Source organism: Echeneis naucrates, chromosome 4 (assembly GCF_900963305.1).
Source record: "Echeneis naucrates chromosome 4, fEcheNa1.1, whole genome shotgun sequence".
NCBI classification, from domain to species: Eukaryota; Metazoa; Chordata; class Actinopteri; order Carangiformes; family Echeneidae; genus Echeneis; species Echeneis naucrates.
In genome coordinates, this window is record NC_042514.1 from 9,367,387 (window position 1) to 9,384,744 (window position 17,358).

The 17,358-nt window shown below is 41.6% G+C and overlaps 3 protein-coding genes across 4 annotated transcripts; 2 read left to right on the forward strand and 1 right to left on the reverse strand.

Moving 5' to 3' along the window:
• The first annotated feature begins 400 nt into the window (after positions 1–400).
• tbc1d23 (TBC1 domain family, member 23) lies at positions 401–9,620 on the forward strand. Of its 2 annotated transcripts, XM_029500917.1 has the most exons (19): positions 401–453; positions 1,306–1,417; positions 2,535–2,640; positions 2,731–2,935; positions 3,023–3,146; positions 3,234–3,358; positions 3,466–3,512; positions 3,598–3,701; positions 3,846–3,968; positions 4,085–4,177; positions 4,264–4,434; positions 4,595–4,637; positions 4,733–4,839; positions 5,030–5,172; positions 5,572–5,616; positions 6,397–6,485; positions 6,594–6,729; positions 6,931–7,125; positions 7,786–9,620. In XM_029500917.1, exons 1-19 carry the CDS (start codon positions 416–418, stop codon positions 7,868–7,870), a joined length of 2,091 nt encoding a protein of 696 aa, XP_029356777.1. In that variant the 5' UTR covers positions 401–415; the 3' UTR covers positions 7,871–9,620. The 2 variants fall into 2 exon arrangements, with proteins under 2 accessions (XP_029356777.1, XP_029356778.1); XM_029500918.1 differs by lacking the exon at positions 5,572–5,616.
• A 638-nt stretch (positions 9,621–10,258) lies between these two features.
• Positions 10,259–14,484, forward strand: nit2 (nitrilase family, member 2). Its single transcript, XM_029500846.1, has 10 exons — positions 10,259–10,311; positions 10,396–10,514; positions 10,607–10,727; positions 11,321–11,409; positions 11,541–11,634; positions 11,725–11,799; positions 11,892–11,970; positions 12,280–12,378; positions 13,181–13,236; positions 13,987–14,484. The coding sequence occupies exons 1-10, from the start codon at positions 10,284–10,286 to the stop codon at positions 14,085–14,087; spliced, it is 861 nt and encodes a 286-aa protein (XP_029356706.1). The 5' UTR covers positions 10,259–10,283; the 3' UTR covers positions 14,088–14,484.
• Positions 13,941–17,080, reverse strand: LOC115042552 (ICOS ligand-like). Its single transcript, XM_029500845.1, has 6 exons — positions 16,817–17,080; positions 16,575–16,665; positions 16,159–16,482; positions 15,797–16,081; positions 15,525–15,701; positions 13,941–14,919 (listed from the first exon to the last, which is right to left on the reverse strand). Exons 1-6 carry the CDS (start codon positions 16,847–16,849, stop codon positions 14,846–14,848), a joined length of 984 nt encoding a protein of 327 aa, XP_029356705.1. The 5' UTR covers positions 16,850–17,080; the 3' UTR covers positions 13,941–14,845.
• Positions 17,081–17,358: the final 278 nt, after the last annotated feature.

Consider the following 17,358-nt stretch of genomic DNA (forward strand, 5'->3'; position numbering starts at 1 on the left):
AATGACGAATGTCCAGTTAACCAGAGTTATTGCCTCTTGCAAGTAAGCCTAACTGAGATGCTGATAACTGAATCAGCAATGGCTGGATTTCATTTATCTGCTTTGGTTTATCCTGAGCTGCTGTTGTCACGCTGGCTCACTGTCATAAGAAAAAGCCAAAACCATAAAGGAGGGTTTAATATTCTAATGTGGACTTTTATTTTTATGCCCTTCACACTTGGAAATAAATGTTTCCTTATCTTTTGAAATTTTTAGTGTTTAATAAGTCCTTTGTTTTTGCATCTTTAAATTCTGAGACCTTTATAAAATTTGAGAAAAAACGAGATTTCCTCGCCCTCAGTCATTTATCAGTGACAGCGTTGTGCGACACATCGGCCGCGTTGACGGCATTTGACGTGTCTCCGTCAACACAACAATGGCGGATGCCGTGGAGGAGGCTGTTCAGGGAAGCTGGTGAGACAATTTGATTACGGACATCATTTCGATTGTCAAACCTTTGTGTCTACTTCATCTGGTAGATTTTCACACAAAACAACTAAAGATGGCCGTGTGTGATAAATTCACTCTGCTGACGGTGGACGTTGGTCGGAAACCAGTGGCCGTACCGTTGCTGCTCGGCGGCTAGCCGGCTAATGTTAAATAACCAAGTTGGTTTTATGTTACAACCAAAAGCACAAAGACTACTACATATTACTAAAGAGCTGAAAACAGCAACAATTTCCCAAATGTCTTTCTGATGTTGATACGTTTACTTTCAATATGTGTGTTATCTATCGAGCTAATAATAACTAGCCTGATAGCCGGTGTTGATTTCTACTTCATTTTTGACTCAACCGAGCCAAACCTGACACCACTGTGGTTATCACTTCAGCTTACTTCACTGTCCACAGGCAGACCTCAGAGAAAAAGGCTGGAGTTGTCCGAGCGTGTGAAAAATCAGTCGCCATTGCCATGACCAATGGTCACATCGCTTGTTAGTCGGTCTTATGGATGTCCGCCACATTTGGCTGCATGAAATGGTCAGCTGTAACTCATGTCTGATATACCCTGTTGTCATTGTGGTGACTCACTCATTTGTGTTAAATGTCACTACACGTTCAGATTCCTGGCTGTGAGACTGTGAAGAGGAATTGCGATACAGATTAACGTGATTACAAACGCCTCACTGTTATAGTTAAAGATCAGATTGGGCTTGTGGGGGGAATATTGGTTTGTTTTTCTTTGCAAGATGAAGATCAACTTAATTTCTGCCTCTGTGTAAAATGTTTAACCTGGTCTAACTGTGTGTTGTTTGTGCCTTCTCAGGGACCAGGATTTAGCTGAGGCTCTGGACTCTGCAGGTTCTGACATGGAGATGGAGAAAAGCATCATCCAGATCCAGGAAAACTCAGCTCAACACAGGGCTAAGATGTGGAAGGTGATGAGCTCCTCACATCAGTCTGAAAATTACCGACTTTGAAGCATTTTTTTTTTCAATATAGCAGCAAAAAAATATATATACTGCAATCAGAAGGTTACTATGTTTTTGTATGCATGGTTCTTAATGCTTCTCATATCAACATCAACATTTTGTAAAGGTGGGACTAACTGATGTCATGCGGAGTTCAAACACCACAATCTCATTCTCTAATGAAATGAAGGTTGAGATCTGTGCGTGGCACACCCAGATGTAAAGGCTTGTTTTTGTCTGGAGCCACATACCTACAACATATTTTCTATGTGATGCATGTCCACAACAAGCAGCTCTATTTACGGCAGTTAACACGTGTACTTTTCTAAACCTGCCTCTTTTTAAGAATTTAGATGGTGAATGTTGTTGGCATTATATGCATGTCTTAATAACAGAGGCATCATCCACTGCAGTTTCACTGTTCAACTCTGTTTTTAAGTAAGGTCTTTACATAGAGACCATTAGAAAAGCAGGTTTAGGCTATGTACCAACATTTAGGAATCCTTAATTCTTCCTTTTTGCATTTATTTAAAGGGACAATTGTCAATTTTAATTACATTAGGTGACTGTTCTTATAAAATATAGTAGGTAATATGTATGTTTAAAAGGAAAATATGTCTATTAATTTAAGAGATACATGCATTGATCTTCATATTGTCCTTCAAATACATTGTGAAGTACTCTGAATAGTATAAATGATTGGCATTATGATAATCTTCTGTAAAACGAATTGCAAACATTGGCCATATTGTCTTGAGAGTTTTGTTCAGTGAAGTGAAAATTATTGTAGCTGCCAAAACCAGCTTTTGGATGGTGTTGCATTGCTTGGAATTACTATCAATTTCTAATATTGATTGTTTAAAGGACTTTCCAGCTGTTGCTGCATAGTCCTTGTAAATGTTAACACAAGTCATCACCAGCTTACACAGATCTCATTACCTCGGTAGATTAGGTGGTCATCAGTGAAGCGGTAGTTAAGGCATTGATTGAAGACCAGTGTTGTGTGTGTGATCATCAAGTGTCCCTTGCTCATTCACTGTCACATTCACATGTTTAGCAGTGACTCCTTGTTTTGTTTTGGCAGATTGCTTTAAATGTCTCCGGAAAAGGAGACAGTTTGTCTCCCTGGGACGGAGTCTTTGATTTACCAGAACAGACCCTCATTCATAACCGCAGTCAGAAGCTGATTGGTGAGTAAATGCATGTGTCTCTGGCTTTCTTTGTACAGGAAGTTCATAAAAAGCACAGCCAATACTTTCCTTGGTGCTTCCTGTGTTTAGATCAGCTGGGAGTATCAGAGGAAGAGAGAAGAGACATGGTGTCTGATGTTGAGTCAGTCATCACCTTCTACTGTAAGGCCCGCAACATTACCTTCTCACCTGAGCTGAGCTGGCCACACCTGCTCCAACCTTTGCTGGGGCTTCAGCTTCCCCGCAGCGATCTCTACAATTGCTTTTACGCTGTCATGAACAAATACATCCCCAGGTAAATGATCTAAACCTCATTGTCCTTTTCATCCTGTTTACACTGAGGCAAATCTTGGATGTAATGTTTGCAAAATATTTGTACCAGGGACTGTGTGCCAAATGGCAGACCATTCCACCTATATAGGCTTTTACTGCAGTACCATGAGCCAGAGCTCTGCTCCTTCTTGGACACCAAAAAGATCACGCCTGACTCCTATGCCATTAACTGGGTCAGTATTTCTTTGTACATGTATTATGTGGTGATTCAAACTGTTAATATACTTATAGCCATGCTTGAACAAGTTTCCCGTCCATAGCTGGGCAGTTTGTTTTCCAGTCACTGCCTTCCAGATGTCACCCAGGCCTTGTGGGACTCCTATCTCCAGCAGGCTGACCCCTTCCTCATTTTCTTCCTCATGCTCGTCATGCTCGTCAATGCCAAGTAAGCAGCTGCTGTTGGAAGTTACACAGAAAAACGTGAATGCTAAGAAAAATTATGTGTATCCAACTTGTCTTTTTTTTTTTTTTTTTTTTTAAATCAACCCTCAGAGAGACCATCCTTTCACAAGAAGGAGACGGCAAAGAAGACATTATCAGTATGTCTGGCTCCTGAACGTTTTTATTTGTGGATATTCTTTGTTTCTGGTTCAACAGTGAAAATGAATGATCTTTCTGTCATAGAAATGTTGGAAGCATTTCCTTCTCTCCTGGAATCTGAGGACGTTGAAGATTTGTTTTCTCTTGCCCAGTATTACCACAGCAAGACCCCCTTGTCGCTCAGAAAGGTATAATGCTATGTGCAAATATATAACCTTATTTTGACACACACAGTAGTGTTGGCAAGCCAAGGCTGTAGTCAGAATGAACACAAAGAGGTGAAGGAAGCTGTACAAGAGAGCTCATTGTTATTGCATTTTCTGCCCTGGTAGATGAATCAGAATCTGTTCGGTAGCAGCCTGGTGGCTCTGAAAGAGGAGGACATTGACCTGAGTCAGGCCCTGTGTCTCCCTGTGTCTGTCCCTGAAATCCTCCAGGCCAACCAGTTGCAGCAGGTCAGTCACACAAATTAATCATATTTAAACTAGTGAGTAAATTATTAACTTTTCCAAACTAGCCACACAAGAAAGAAGATAATGTGTAACCTCATGTGAATGAATTGCACTCTCAGGATGGGGTACGTTTCTTTGTGGTGGACTGTCGGCCTGCAGAGCAGTACAATGCTGGGCACCTGTCCACGGCCTTCCACCTTGACTCTGACCTGGTGAGAGACTGACAAAAAGGACTCTGTGAATACATGTATTTTTAGAGTAAAGAGCAATTAATGTAATCATTTCTTTCTTTCAACAGATGCTCCAAAATCCATCTGAGTTTGCTCTGTCTGTGAAATCCCTTTTGGAGGCTCAGAAGCAGTCATTAGAGTCAGGCTCCATTGCCAGTGGAGAGCACCTGTGCTTCATGGGTAGTGGAAGGGAGGAGGAGGACATGTACATGAACATGGTGTTGGCCCACTTCCTGCAAGTGAGATACAAAAGTGGGGGGTGTAAGGGTGACTGGGCCAAACAGATAAAAATGAATGAATTCAATAATCTTCATGGGCCTGTCCTTTGTTTGATGAATGTGATATATTTTCTTGTTTTGTTTTGTTTTTTTTGCATAACATCTTTGCTTCCTCTTTCAGAAAAACAAAGAATATGTAAGCATAGCAAAGGGTGGTTTCATGGGTAAGTATATGTTGTGACATGTGTATATGTGACGTATAAACACACACACACACACACACACCTATTTTCACTCACTGAGGTCTGTGTGATTGCAGCTCTCCAACAACATCTGGTAGACATGAATGTTGAAGGCCTTGACTCTTCGTATGTCCATTGGATTGTCAGTACATCAGGATCTCATAGCAGCCTCAGTTCTGCTGATGTAAGTGACCAGAGATGTTAAAAGGGACCTATTTCACAGTTACATTACTGATGTTGTATTTCGAAATAGAAATAACAAGCCATAAAAACAGCCAGTGAACACATGGCTCAATAGGAAATTAATTTCTGTCACAATGCACTCGTTGGATATTTAAAATTTATTTTCACATGGCTTCTTTCTTTTTCTACAGGGAGAGTCTCTGAACAGCACTGGAGACAGCAAAGGTGTTAAATCCCTTGTGAATAAAATGACATTTGCTCTCAAGTCCAAGTCAGTAAACGTAAAAGAGAAAATGATCAGCTTCATTGAGAATACCTCCGCCCCCGTAGACAGGTGAGGACGCAGTTCCCCTCTATAGTGATACAGAAAGTGTGACGCCTTTGCTACATCTCAAATTCACCCTCTACATTTTTATTGTCATGAACATTAAGCTTTTCCATGATTTCACTTTGTGACATTCAGGTGTTTTTTTTAATATGCTATTCCTCTCATGAATAAACAATTAGTGTAATCTATGAAATTAAAAATCAAACACCCCCCCCCCCCCCCCCCCCCCCCCAAATATTCTCTTTGGTTGACATTTATTGTGTGGCTAATGGGGAAGTTAAGCAGCTGTGTGTTATTTGGGGTTTCCCAATAAGCACACTGGACTCTGTAACTATCATTCAGTTTTACAGTTCTGTTGTATTTTACCTCAAAGTTCACCATTCCTTGTGCCTTATTCCATGCTAGAATATCTTTCAATCTCCCTTGGCCAGAGAAGGTGATTCCAGATCGGTAAGAGCTCCCTGACATCAGGCTGTTTCTCACCAGCATGCCCACTGGCTGCAGACCTGCACCAGCCCCCAGGGTTGTAGGAAACGTAGCCTGTGTCACATTAACGCATGCTTAGTACCAGCATCTCCGCCAGCACCGCTCACTGATGTAACAACACTGGGAAGGCTGTGTTCGACAGTTTTCTTAAGACCTTTCGTCATGCTTTCACTAACATGTAGAACTACTGTCAAGTTTTCAGTGTTGAAACTGCTGAAACCTTTTGGGCAGCATTTAGTCATTTCTGTATTCACAACTTGCTGTCTCTCTCTGGTCTGAGTTACTAAGGCTTTTTAAGGAGGCCCTCAGCTTCACTGCTGTTTGCTTGGAAATGCACTCAAAAGTCTGTCTCTCCATTTCATTGTTCTTTGAGATGATAGTCAGGGCTATGCAGAAAAATGTTAATCAATCATAAACATTAAAATAATGTTTTATTAATATAGATTACAACAAATAGCCCTGATTGTCATACAGTAGCAGTTTTTTAACTCTTGATATCCAGTAGAAATGTACCATTTAATCTATTTCTTTGTATTTGACAGCATAACCTACAGCAGTAATGGGCTAAGAATACTTTCTGCTGCTGATATTCATGTCACTGCTGTTTGTCTGCAACCTTGCTGTTATTTGCATTTAATGTCATTTTCCATCACAGGATTTGATGTTTCTTCATGTCTTTCAGTTAGTAACAATGTGAGGTTCTAAGTTTCCCTGCCTTTTTATTTTTTCTCCCCCCATCTCAAGGCATGTGAGCAGCAGTGACCGCGTTGGCAAACCTTACCGAGGTGTTAAGCCTGTGTTCAGTATTGGCGATGAAGAGGAGTATGACACAGGTGAGGTGCCACTGAACGTATCCCCAGGGAAAATGAAGTCTTAAAACAAAATGATTTGTTTTCAAAGGAAAGCTCTTCTTTTGAATAACCTAATATTTTCGCTTGTAGATGAGATTGACAGCTCGTCCATGTCAGATGATGATAGGAAGGAGATTGTCAATATTCAGACCTGGATGAACAAACCAGATGTGAAGCATCACATTCCATGCAATGAGGTGAAAGAAACTGGTCACATGTTCCCAAGGTGAGTGGGACGCCTGTCTGAATGACAAAGATATTCCTCATGACACTTTGCCATCACGCCTGGATGTTGTAAGGTTTGGGCAAGTAACAGGGGAAGTTGCACACATGACTAATTCCCACTTCCTTCAAATTAAGTGCACAAGAGGCGCAATAATTGAGGAATCCATGAGTTGTAACACTTTGTCTGTTGTTTTGTTTCCAGCCACTTGCTGATTACAGCGACTCACATGTACTGCCTGAGGGAGATAGCCTCAAGAAAAGGCTTTGCCTACATTCAATCCAGACAAGCACTGAACTCTGTGGTGAAGATCACATCCAAAAAGAAGCACCCCGAACTGATCACCTTCAAGTTTGGAAGCAACAACTCAGCTGGAGTGGAAATATCAGCAGTGGAGAGGTGCTTATTTTACTGACACAGATTTCAAATTTAAATCTGCTTCATAGGAAAGATAGTTGTCATTTTTTTCAATGGTGACTTAAAATACACTTCAAAGAAGTTGTACTCATGCAGGACACACATTCCCTGGTTATATTGGTTAGATGGTATTAGGTTTTAGTTTTTTTTTTCCCCTCTGACAAGTCATATGAGGTTTAATTTGTTATTTAGTTAGTTCATCCATTCATCTTCTACGTTTCTGGGCTACGGGGGTGTTGGAGCCTATCCCAGCTCACATTGGGCAAGGGCGGGGTACACCCTGGACAGGACACCAGCCAAACACAGGGCCGACACACAAAGGCAGACAGATGAACACTCACACTCATCACATATTTTCTGCGTAATGTGTACACACACACCAGTTGTGGTAGAATGGGTACATGTCGTAACATGAGCTAGGTGTGTTCCAGTCGTTGTGGTAAACTAATTGATGACTCAATTGGTATTAATTTTCTCATCTATCTTTCTTCATGAAAACAAGTTCAGCACATTTTCAAAATTATCAATATTCAGTCAAAGGTTTTTAGAAGTCAGTGTGTCACAGACTTAATAAGACCAACACATCTACATTTTCCAACTCTTTGCTCTGAAATAATGTCTTCTCTTCCTCTCCTCTCTTAGATATTTGATACCAAATGCAGGTGATGCCACCAAAGTCATCAAGCAGCAGATTATGAAAGTCCTAGATGCCCTGGAGAGCTCATAAACACAGATGACCGCCTCATGATTGAGGGATCGCGACAGCCACAAACTGCAAGAAGAGTCTCCTTCTGCCAAGAGTGAAACCTCCTCCCACTCTCCCTCGGCTGTCCTCCCCTCTGGACAGATCCAGTGCAGTGTTGACTGTAAAGCCCCATGTGTCTGTGTTTGGGACATGGGGGGGCCACACCACTGACTGCAGCCCTGTGGGACAGGCTGTGCATATTTAATACTTAGGTGCTCTGCAGTCATCAAACCATTCTCTTACACTAGTTTAAAATATTGATTATAGTGTATGTTTTACGATACTCTTGATTAAACACAAGATCTCATTACAGTGCAATTCCACTTTCCCTCTGGCCTTAACGTAGCATACTGACCAACCAGCTGCAAACCTGTTCTTCATTTTGACTGACCTTAGTGTTTTCACTTGAGCATCTTGATTCTGGCTCCTTTGTTCTGTCGTTAACAAAAATGCAGTTCAGTCACGTCTCTTAAATTAGTTTTCGGATGTATTGAGTAGATTTAATTAGCTTCTGATGAGTCAGCTAACTTTTACACAAAGCCGTACACCCCCTCCCCCCTAAAAAAGCAGTGCTGGCACATGAGGCAGGTTTCCTACTTCAACAACAGTTTTTGATAACCTTTCTTTTCCAGCTGGCAGCCTTAAATGGAAAAGATTTGAGGCTGTTTATAAATGTGATGTACATACTGCTCTATATCAGCACAGACCTTTGCATCGTTGTTTTGAAAGCATATCCTGATTGTCAGAATATGCAGTGAAACTTAAATGGCTTCAACACTAACTCTCAAGGTTTGAAGTTCCCCTCCTTTCTACACTAAGAACAGTGTTTTACAGAATTACTGGGATATACTTTCTGCTTTTCATATAAAAATGAATAAACCTCATCTCATAGCTGTCGAGTCAACTTTTCCAAAGGCATTCATCCCAAACCTTCTACATTATTGGTGTTTCAACAGGAGGTTCTGTGATTGTAGTTATTAAGAGCCTGAGCACCTTTGTATTTTTCCATCTTATCAGATTCAGTATATACCTGGGTGAGATAGCTGCTGCGAGCGAAAAAGGGTAATACTATAATTGAAGAACCACCATGTTAATTAGAGAGAAAAGATCAGGAATTAAAATCAGTCTGTTTTGTTATTTGTATTCATCTTAACTAAGCAGCTCTAGTTTGCCTGCCACTGTTGCCTTTGGCCTCATGGCTGTGATATGTGTGTACCAGCAGTGGCAGCATATCAGTGTATTGCTGCTTCTCATCTAATCTTAATCCCTTTTCTTCTCACTTGGTTCTATATTGCGTATTTATTTGCATTGAGGTCTTGTGTTGGCAGTCTGGGTTTAAAGCTCCTGTTGAAACTTCAGTTTGGAGACTATTTATCATTTTTATCCTTAAAAATGAACTGCGGGGAGAAGTCATCTTTAAAACACATGGCACATTCAGACATGGGCAAACTTGAATTAAAGACTCCTAAATCTGGTCTTTGTTCACTCCAGTCCTTCATAGCATTCCTATGTAACCCATGCATTGTGTTGTAATACGTAATTTTGTGATACTTCTCAGTATTCTGATGACTGGAACATCCTTGACTGGGAGTCTTTTCATTACTCTGCAGCATCACTGGCAAAGGATGTCAACCACTAGTCTAAATGCAACATGTCTCAAGTGTAATTTGCACCTTACTGTACTGCTGTTGTTTTCTAAGCATTTCTGTTTTTAATAAATGGAGATTATTTGACTGCACCTATTTGACTAGTCATTCAGTTTTATTTTGCAGGTATGTAAATTCAATTGTGTATTTGCCTTAACCTCAAAAAGGCTGCTCTTAGATAGACACCCAGAGACATTTCCCACTTTGCGCTTGGTGCACTGAAACGGGATGTTCATGTTTTCTATTTGTTTTATAAAAATAAACATTTGAGCTTAGAGAAAATAGCCTTCAATGATATCAAGTGATGTAAGACGTGCTGAAAAGGGCCAATAATGTGTTTTATGATGTTATAATATATACAAATGGAGAACGAAAACTCTTCCCATTCCAGTCCAGTGTGAGGCCTCCAGGCAGGCATTTGCTGCTGACTTTGTTAACCGGAGAGGAAAAACTCATGATCTTACTTTAGACTGGATTGGCCAATAAAGACCCGCCCCCCGATGACGTAGGTTTGACGCTAAACTTCACATTAAAAGGTCTGAACTTAATGTAAGCTCCAGCTTTTGTTCTGGAGTGAGTTAAATGATAACAAACAAATTAACTTGGATTGAAAAACGTCCTATCATCGATTCGCATCGTTGTATTTTGTTTTAGCGGAACTCACCGAAGTCGTAAACCAGCTTTACTCTTATTTTGAAAATGCCGCAGTCAACCGGAAGCACACGCCGTGTCAGCTCTGCTCTCCTCTAATGTCCACTGCAGCCAAAGTGATGTCCAGTAAGTGCCAAGTCAAGTAAGTTTCCTGTCTTCATCCCACGCTGTGTCATGGATTTTAGCGGATTTTGATGTTTGTGCTGTCAGAGTTCCGGCTGGCTGTGATCCAGCTGCAGGTGACCGGCGTCAAGGCGGACAACCTGAGCAGAGCCCGCCGGCTGGTGAAGGAGGCTGCGGGGCAAGGCAGCAGGCTGGTGCTGCTGCCGGTGAGGCGGAGACTGCACGACATCACATCTCAGCACAAGTCCTGCCTGAGTCCTGCTGTAAAACTGACCTCTCCCTGTCATCGTGAATGCAGGAGTGCTTCAATTCTCCTTATGGAACCAGCTTCTTCTCCACATACGCCGAGAGGATCCCAGGAGAGTCCACTCAGGTGCTGTCCGAGGCAGCGAGGGAGAATCAGGTCTACCTGGTAGGAGGTATGGCCTGCATGATTATTTTAGTCTTTGGATTATTACAGAAAATCTAGTAGTTCAAGTAACTCAATACATATTCAAACAGTATCATTGTTTAATCATTTGCTGAAAACTTTTCAGCTTTGTTTCTGGAAGAAAAAAAAAAAATCACCTTCAGACAACAGCCCCATCTTCACTCATTATTCAGCTCATTGTCCAGAGCACCATCAAATGGTTTTATTTGTTTAAGGGATTCTTTATCCAATATCTATCCTCTTCTTCCTTTGCCCTTTGGGTTGCATGTAATCTAATATGTTTACTTTCCAGTTTCACTTAAGAAAATATAGACCAGAGTTTAATTTGCAATCTTCAAAGTTAACATTTGTCATTCAACAACAGTAGAGCTGTTAGACAGGCTTTGAGTTCCATATCGCTAATCTTGCCATCTGGAAATTTATTTGATGAAATCAAATGCATTAAACTTTTTGAAACAATTTGTTGTATTTGAGGAAATATATGCACAGAATAGTGGATATGAAAAAGTCACTAATATCACTTACAACCTCTACGGTGGAGCTGCGTTGGAGGAATTAACGTTGTGATGTCTTGTTGGCCAGGATCTATCCCCGAAGAGGATGATGGGAAGTTGTATAACAGCTGCACAGTGTTTGGGCCTAATGGAGAGCTGATTCTTAAACACAGGAAGGTACGTGTGCATCAAGTACAGTGTTGGGTTGATTTTGGGTTTTTTTTTTTAACTTCCTCAACAATCTCAGCAATTATAGCAGGGCATCATCAACATTTTTATATCCCTCTTTCAATGTGTTCTCTGTCAAGATTCACCTTTTCGACATCGACATCCCAGGAAAAATTCGCTTCCAGGAGTCTGAGATACTGAGTCCAGGCAACAGTTTGTCAATGTTCGACACAGGTGGGTGACGTCTCTTGACTCCAGCCACGGTCCCTGCGGCTGGCTGAGCATCACCTTTCACATGTGTGCCTTCTCTGAATCGTCCCACAGCCTTCTGTAAAGTGGGTGTGGGGATTTGCTATGACATGAGGTTTGCAGAGCTCGCCCAGCTCTACAGCAGGAAAGGTGCGTATGCTGGAAACACAGCCCGTCTGGCATTAGTTATGCTGCTTCTACTGATGATTTGTCAACTGACTGGGTTGTCCGGTGTTTGTCAGGCTGTCAGTTGCTGGTGTACCCCGGAGCCTTCAACATGACAACTGGTCCAGCACACTGGGAGCTCCTGCAGAGGGGGAGGTCAGGCTCCATTACCATCGCTGAATCCTCAATCCAAACTCACTTTTGATGAAAGTTATTTATTTTTATATCATTTTAAATTGATAAATTCACCCCAACTGTAAGACAACAAAATATTCTTAATTATTGACTGAGTTCACTATCATGAGATTTGTGAGTAAGATAAATACATATATATATATATATTCGAAACTCTAGCTGTGGCTTAAAGTTTATCGAATATATCCGATGAGCTGCTGATGGCATGTCACTCATATGTTAACCCGTTAATAATAGGTCTGCTGCCACTACCTGTTGTCTCCTGTGCAGGGCTCTTGACAACCAGGTGTACATAGCCACAGCGTCACCTGCCAGGGATGAGACTGCCTCATACGTGGCCTGGGGCCATAGCGCTGTTGTAAACCCATGGTAAGAAAGACGTAGCACACTGTGAGCAGCTCGTGTGATTGTGTGGTGAAAAGGGAGAGATGGGCGTTTGAAACAGCGGTAAGGTGCTAGAAGAAGTGGCAGCAAAGAAGCGTTGTCGAGATGGATCGGGGGTGAGGTATGAAGCAGGGAGCCTCCGTGGGAAATCTCCAGAGGTGATTGAAGAAGCCAGAAAAGCAGTAGTGTTGGAGGAAGCGTTCAGATAATTTACATGCTGGTGAAACAAGGAACGCAAAGTCAAAACAGTTTTTCATTCTAAGGACTGAATCATATGCAAAAAAGTTATGTTGCTATTATTTGAAATGCAAATCTCAGTTTCGATCGAAGAGGTAATTGTTGCCCCTCATTGAGTAAACTGACATGATGACATGGCTGGAGAATGCGACTTGTTGTTCAGCCCTAATTATTGTTGAGGATGCATTCATGTGTCATTAATATTTAAGTGTTCTATCTGGCTGAGAGGGAGCTCTTAAAGGTTTAATCGATGTTGGGTAATTGAAAATCCTTATTTTGAAAAGTCCACCCCTCATCCCTTGAAGAAAATACAGCGGAGCAAAATGCATAATATTTCCTTTTTTTAAATGGAAGTGGAATTTCAAGTGGAAATAATTATGCACATGTGCATTTTAAATATAGTAGCTACATGTATTTAGTGATATTCGACTACTTTAATACTACCACGACTACTCTGCTTTACTGGAGCCCCTAATCAACACTGACATCTGGAGAGTTTTACAGGGTTGCGATTTTTCTTTTTCTTTCTTGCCCCAATCTGTCTCTACAGGGGAGAAGTCATCGCCAAGGCCGGAGCAGAAGAGGGCATTATTTACGCCGACATCGGTGAGTGGTCTCTGTACACAGTAGTTTTTGTTTGGTTTGGCAGAGGGACTCACACAGACTTGGCAAAACACATCGTGTGCTCGGACATGTCAGGTCTGAAACATGTCTGATCTGTTACACTTGGACACGGAACAAAATCTTTCTCAAAAAAGCTTTATTGGAGAATCATTTGACAGAAGGTGCAAACAGTGTAACAGCTGATATTCTCCAGGGTTTTTTGACATATTCAAAATTATGTAAAGACACAGAATAGAACAAAGAAGAAACTCCACAAAGCTAAAATGTAGAGAAACCATTGATAACCAGCGAGGGACCATTCCTAATATCAGAGCTCTCTGGGCCTGACCAGCATTTCCATCACATCAGCTTTTCTTTCCAAGATACCTGATGAGGGTATCCTGTTTAGTGATTGTACTCTCATTAAACTCTGTACAGATGGGACCTAATTTTTTTTTCCACGATATAAGGACAGGATTTTTTTTTTTCTTTTTTAAATAATCCTTTTGAAATAAACTACTGTTGTACTTCTGTTATTGATGCTGTGCAATTGTATAGTTAATTATATATTATAGTTATTGTATACTTATTTGCAGCAAACTAAAAATATGTAGAAAAAAATCTTGTAGAGTCCACATTTTCAGAATTATCAACATAATTTTTCCCTTTGGAAACATTTTCTGTCACACAGTGATAGCTAATGCAGGGCAGCTTTCTGTGTATTGTGACTCAGGATTAAACCTTTCTTCCCAGACCTGCAGTATTTGGCCGGCGTCCGGCAGCAGATTCCGATCACAGCTCAGCGTCGTGACGACCTCTACACTGTCACATCTGTGCAAGAAGGATCCAGCTGAGGGATCGAGTGCAAAAACAAAACCAATGAGATGAGAGCCCTGCTGCAAACCATTAACGTCCTCCCAAACTCCTAATTGTGGAGACAGGAAGTGCAGCTGGAATGGGCGGCTGATTTATTTCCAGTGATTCAAGCACAGTAAAGTTGCTGAGCTCCTCAAGATGGAACTGTGATTACTTCTTTCTAATGTCTAGAGGCTAAAGCTCTTTGGGGCGAGTTGTGTTGTATGTCATTTCTGATTGAAGTGAAATGCTTCAGGATGAATCACAAAAATCTCTTCGCAACGTAACAACTATTACCTTTTGGTACTGACTCATCAGTTTCCCTTTATGTTGCCTCTTGAACAATATTTGTATTATTTGATTGTAGCTTTCCAAATTTATATATTGTAATAAAAAAAAAATTGGAATTGGATTGGAAAAGCCTGACTGCATCTGTGAGATGAAATGAAACCAGCGCAGGTTTAATTCTATTAAACGCTGGAAATGGAAAGTCGAGCAAAGAACGTTCCAGAGAATAGAGTGGCAAGATGAGCATTTAACGAAAGGTGAACATAACTCACGCTAAATGAACCTATCTGGACTTTAAGCCCCACAACATTTGCACACACGAAAACGAGCACACATACACATACAAACACACACTTGCATTAAATATTTAACCCGATGGTAACATCAAACATCAAATAATTGTTTGCAAATTAGTGCTCTATTGCTTCGGGCTGACAAAGTGACAGTGGTTGAGGAATTACTTCCAGTTTTAGACAACAGTCTCTTTCGGTTGTAGCTTCACAGCTTCGGCCTCGTTGGCACACAGAGGCTGTCTCGTGTATCCTGAACACAACAAACAAGTGACAAAGGATAGCTAAATATTTTCAGTGGACACAAAAGTAGGCAGTTGGTTACATCTTCAACTTCTGTTAAACGAATATAGCTGAATGTTTCTGGTGTGCTACTCTGCCTTTTTATATTACAAATGTGAAAGAGCAGAGGTTTTGAACCTAATCCAATGACATGTTGAAAAATCTAAGCTGTGGCGTGTCAGGCTGAGAAACCTGATTCAGGGCCCATTTCAGACCAAATGATCTTGAAATGGGAGGTCACCTGAAACTACACCGTCCTCTGTACAGACCTGCTTCAAGACAGAGGACAGCACAACAGTTTAACCGGTACTGTCACTGCTACAGACGTTAGATGCTGTGGCTTGTCAGTGCGCTTCGGGATAAATCAAAACGGCAATTTGATGATGATGATTTGGATCATTTAATCCTCAGAATAATTCTGTATAAATTTTCAGGAAACTCTTGTTTATATGAAACCATCTTTTGGTTTCAGTTTCAGCAAGACAGGTAATATTTGTGACCAGACAAAATGAAACAAAAATTAACGCGCACACTCGTCACTGTTGGTGAAGTATGTGCCGAGCAGAATATACCTACCTCTCTTCTGCTGTTGATAATTGTATTCGTCCTTCCTCCTCTTACTTATCCTGTCCAGGTGAATCTGGTAGGCCACTCCTGCCATCACCATGAGGCCAACCACCACACACAGACCTGTGCTGAAGATCCACATGGCTTGTGATGCTCGACTAACCACTGTGTTGCGCTGCACTCCATCTGAGCACCACAAGAAGCAGAGATTAGTGAACGGGTGGTGCCCTGCTGGAGCACCTGAGGCCTAGTAACTGAATGAGCAGGTGTCAATCACTCACAGCTTTTGGATGTCAAGGTTTGATTCATAAATGGGTTCTCTATGATGCATGACACGCTGGAGTCTTTAGAGACGTTGACTGTCAAGTGGCTTGTGACGTTGAAGAGTTGGGAGTCTGGGAGAGATGCTGCCAGGGTCCTCACTGAGCCTTCAGGGGGCTCTTCTGTGTCATTAATGAGCCAGTAGACAGCAGGTTCAGGAAAGCCCCCACTGGAATGACAGGAGAAGGCCGTCTTATCTCCAGGCGGGACGTCCTCCCTCTTCAGCTTTGGAGAGCTAAAACTCGCTGCAAACAGTCATCAGAGCAGGACGTTAGCTTCTGCCAGTAATACCATTCCTACTTGCAGCATGCTCAATACTGACCTGCCACTCTGAGACATACAGTGCACACTGGAGCACTCCGGTTCTCCCCTGAACTGAGGAATAGTCTGTAATACATGTTGTCATCGGTGGGATCAACTGTGAGCAGTTGCAGAGACAAGTTTCCAGTCAGTGCAGCATCAGCAGAGATCTTTGTGCTGTTTGTGCTCCATCCCTCCACATTTACATCCTCTTCCCACTTTGACCTGAGCACCACTTCACTGCCTCTCCTCCATTCAATGGAAAAGTTCACCAGGGTTAATATTTCAGGGTAGAAGCAAGGCACAGAGACTGGCCTTCCCACTATGCCAAGGACAGAGTTTTTCTCTGTAAATAAGAAAGTGAAGGAAAAGTATTAGTAAGTCTGAAATAGTTCATAACTCAGTCTTTAATGTGCATAACCAGAAGAGCCATCTTACCCTGACAGGCACACAGACCCAGGACACCGAGGACGCAGAGGAACAGTCCGACCCGGCACAGAGCCACCGGCATCCCCTCCTGTGGCCCCGGCTGAACGCACAAGATCCAAAAACAATGGAAATTACTTTTCTTTATAATTCCAAGAGAAAACACATTTCTGTTATCTGTTACCGGTATACACAAATGAACCAACTCCCTCGCCCTTTGCTCTTCACCGTCACCAACCCAAAGTCTTACGCACACTGTTCATCACGCTGAAGGAATCCTCCTTCATGTCGCGGCTTGTCCAACGCTGTCTGGTCTCTTTCTTGTCTTTTTCCTATTCAATCAGCAAACACTGTCGTCGGTGGATTTTAAAACGAACTGATTGACGGGTTGAACTAACTTAAAAACATTAAGCTTCCCAGTCACCATTGGCACGGATCCTGTTTGGGAGCCACTGTGAGGAGTCCAACCTGTTTGACTTCTTCTCAGGTCACAAACACACTGAGATAGGTAGGACGGAGTGACACCCAACACCATGTTCACCCAGCAGCAAGTCAAAGGAGCTGATGCTCAAAGTTACACTATAATAGACTAACATTAGATTTAGACATTCCAATGTTGGATGTAGTGTTCGCAGGATTTGTAATAATTGTAATAACGTAATAACCCCCCCCCAAAAAAAAAACAAAAAAAAAAAACAAAACAAAACAAAACACAAAAAAAAAAAAAAAAAAAAAAAAAAAAAAAAAAATACAAGGAAAAAAACCTGAACTCCCCAGTATAGTGACACTGTCTTAG